Below are 3801 nucleotides of genomic sequence, written 5' to 3'. Positions count from 1 at the left end.
ACTCTCAGGTAACTGCCTTCGATTCTGTATTTGTCCACTGGACTAGAATTTTCGACTGGTCATTGACCAAATGGGTGCGTAGCACCGTGGATGGTGTGAGAATGACATGTACCTCGGCCACTGGAGGAAGGAATGGAGTGGATGTAGGTGGTGTCCGCATATACGGTTTTAGGAGGGAGACATGAAACACATCATGCAGCTTGGCCATGGCTGGCAGTTGTAGTTGATACACCACCGGCCACACATCGAATAATGGGGAAAGGCCCAAAAAACTTGGGGGAGAGTTTATGGCACAATGGTCCCGCAATGGACTGTTGTCGGTGATGTTGTCGGCATAACCAAACATAGTCCCCTACCTCGTATGAGACATCACGGTGTCCCTTGTCATAGACATCTTTCATGCAAACCTGAGCACGTCGTAGGTGTCGCGATCCATGAGTGCCTGATCAATGGCGTCCACGTGGGTGGACCCTGTAGTATAAGATAGAAGGTGAGGGAGATCCCTTCCATAAAGAACCCTGAAAGGAGAGGATTGCAAAGTGGAGTGGAACGAAGTGTTGTAATAGTATTCGGCCCACGGTAGCCATTGAACCCATTTCTTCGGACGATCGACCACCATGCACCATATATACATCTTGATGGTTCGGTTAACCACCTCGGTTTGACCATTTGTCTACAGATGATAGGCGGACATTTCAATTTCGTACCATTTAGACAAAAATGTTCCCGCTAGAAAGTGTTGGTGAATACTTCATCCCGATCACTTACAATAGATTCTGGAATGTCATATAAGCAGACAATACGCTCAAGGAAAGTCTGTGCTACTCGTGACGCTGTATAAGGATGAGCTAGAGGAATAAAATTGCCATACTTGGAGAACCAATTGACCACCACAAATAGTACTGATTTCGAGGATGACTATGGTAGACCCTCAACAATAACCATCAAAATATCGGCCCATACCTGTGTAGGGAGGGTGAGAGGTTGTAGAAGACCTGCAAGACTCAAGTGGTGAGCTTTGTTGCGTTGACATACCTGACATGCTGAGACATATGTCGCAATCGAGGTCTTCATGGCTTGACAATAAAAGTTTGCTCGAATCCGTTGCAAAGATTTCTGAATACCTTCATGTGTGCTATCATGGTATGCAGAGAGGGAGACCGGAATCAACTCTGAAGTGTGCGGAAGATAAATGCATTGTTCGTAGCAAATAAGTGAATCCTGGATGGACCACTTCGACTCCACTGTCTCCTCTGTAAATTTTTTGTGTAGCTCCTGTAGGACCGGAAGAGTGGCATGGGCTTCCCTCACCAAGTCAAGGATGAGGAAACGAGGTTGGCTGATCGCATATATGAGCTGCTGATTTTCAAAACGCCGTGACAAGGCATCCGCGGCCTTGTTAAATCTCCCGAAACGGTATTCCACCAAAAAGTTAAATCCCATCAACTTACTGATCCAATGTTGTTGTGGCGAAGTCATGAGACGTTGTTCAAGTAAGAATTCAAGGTTATAGTGATCAGTACGGATGAGAAATGCACGGCCCCATAACTAAGGGTGCCAAAGTTGGACTGCCTTGGCCAATCCTATTAATTCTCATTCATATGCTACCAATTTGTGATGACAAACTGCTAGCTATCTGCTGAAATACGCAATGGGATGTGACTGCTGCTGCAATATGGCCCCAATGTCCCCACCAGAAGCGTCGCACTCAACCAAAAATAATTCATCAGAATTGGGAAGCTGTAAAACAGGGGTGGAGGCGAGAGCTGTTTTGAGGGCCTCAAAGAACTGTGTGGCCTCCTCATTCCAGTGCAAGGAATTCTTCTTCAAGAGACTGGTCAAAGGTGCAGCCAACAACCTGTAATTTTGAATGAATTTACGATAGTAACCGGCGAGACCCAAAAATCCCCGTAAAGCTGAGCAAGACTGCGGTTGTGGCCAATCATGAATTAGCTGAATCATCACTAGATCAACCATGACACCCTCATGTGATATAATATGGCCTAGATACGCGTCATGTGCAGCCACAAAAGAGCATTTGGATTTCTTCAAATAGAGTTGATGTGCCCGTAATAATTCAAAAACAATCCGTAATGCTCTAAATACTCTTCTCTAGACTTGCTATATATGAGTATATCATAAAAAAAACAAGTACAAATTTCCGAAGATAGGGGCTAAATACCTCATTCATTAGTGCTTGAAAAGTGGAGGGTGCATTCGATAAGCTGAATGGCATGATAACAAATTCAAAATGACTGTGATGTGTGCGGAAGGCTGTCTACTCAATATCAGAGGGGTGCATACGAACCTGATGATATCCAGATCATAAATCCAGTTTAGTAAAGACCCATGACCCATATAATTCATTCAGGAGCTCCTCTACTACCGAAATAGGAAACTTATCCTTCACTGTATGATCGTTTAACTCGTAATAATCAATACAGAATCGCCACGTGCCATCATGTTTCTTCACGAGCTATACAGGTGAAGAGAACGGGGACCGGCTGCTACAAATAAGGCCCAGTTGTAACATAGCCTAGCACTGTCGCTCGATTTCATCCTTCTATAAGTGTGGGTACCGGTACGGCCGGACTACCACCACATCAGAACCTAGTTTTAAATAGATCATGTGATCACAGTGCTGCAAGGGAGGCAATCCGGAAGGCTCAAGAAAGAGGTCAGAGAACTCGTCGATAAGATGTTCAATAGTGCTGTCCGGTGGGTCCTATGTGTGGATGGTATGAAGGTGGTGGGTTTTGTCCACCTGACAGCCTTGTAAGAGCACTTGGCTACCGCCCAATACAAAGCTCATAGTTAAAGTAGAAAAGTCCCACAGAATGGGTCCCAATGTTTGCAACCATTTAATGCCTAACACCATATCAAAACCGGCCAGAGGTATGACAAAAAATTCTGCATTAAATAAAGTAGTACCAATGGAAAAATTTACTGCTTTACTGATCCCGTAGCTGGGTACTTTCTCCCCATTGGCCACTAAAACCGTGGTTGTAGGATGTGGAAGGATCTGTAATTGAAGATGTTGAGCGACTGTTAAACTAAGAAAATTGTGGGTACTTCCCAAATCCACTAGTCCCACAAGTTCCTAGTCGAGCACGTGAGCTCGGATCTGCATAGTTTTGGCAGATTTCTGCCCCATAATAGCATGCAAGGAAATCGCCGGTGATTCCTCCTCAATAATATCATCCGTATCTTCTGTATCCTCTGATTCATCCACTTCAACCCATAACAACCTTTTACATTGGTGCCTTGCCCGGTACTGTTCATCCCAGTTGTAGCATAGATTCTTGGACCTCCGTTCCGCCATCTCAGAACTTGTTAATTTTTTAATATACCGAGGTGGGGGATTACTAGAGCGCGTGTCGGCTGCCAAAGTAGGAGTCGGATTGTTTCTGGAAGAAGGTAATGCTGGAGGTGTCACCTTGCCAAATGGAGGAAGTGTTCCTTTCCCCTTGCCACACAGGCTTACATTGTTGAAGCCCTTGTCGTTGTTCCATTGCCCGAGCCAAATCTGAGGGGAAATGAAGTTCCACCTCTATCCTCAGAGATTCATTGAGGCCTGCTGTAAATAAGGGGACCTGCTAGTCGACTCGTACCAATCGTCCAGCGCAAGCCAATTTTTCTTGGAATTGTTTTTGAAACAGTTCAACAGACCCGGTTTGTCGCAATAGGACTAAATCTCCCAAGGGGTTGTTGTGGGCTGGAGGGCCAAATCTAAGTGTGCATAATTCTTTAAATTCACCCCAATCCAGCACCGCTCTCTCTAGTTCCACCTGGTGAAACCAT

The 3801-nt window shown here is 45.1% G+C and overlaps 1 protein-coding gene across 1 annotated transcript; it reads right to left on the bottom strand.

Annotated features, from left to right (window-relative positions):
- Positions 1–1632: 1632 nt before the first annotated feature.
- On the bottom strand, positions 1633–1977 carry LOC137937275 (uncharacterized mitochondrial protein AtMg00860-like). The gene has a single exon (XM_068782359.1). The coding sequence runs from the start codon at positions 1975–1977 to the stop codon at positions 1633–1635; it is 345 nt and encodes a 114-aa protein (XP_068638460.1).
- Positions 1978–3801: the final 1824 nt, after the last annotated feature.

The sequence above is a fragment of the Aristolochia californica genome, unplaced genomic scaffold, assembly GCF_029961685.1.
Source record: "Aristolochia californica isolate CCGP_79_NKW_82.1479 unplaced genomic scaffold, dmAriCali1.0.hap1 SCAF_7, whole genome shotgun sequence".
NCBI lineage: Eukaryota > Viridiplantae > Streptophyta > Magnoliopsida > Piperales > Aristolochiaceae > Aristolochia > Aristolochia californica.
This window is presented reverse-complemented; position numbering and strand designations above follow the sequence as displayed.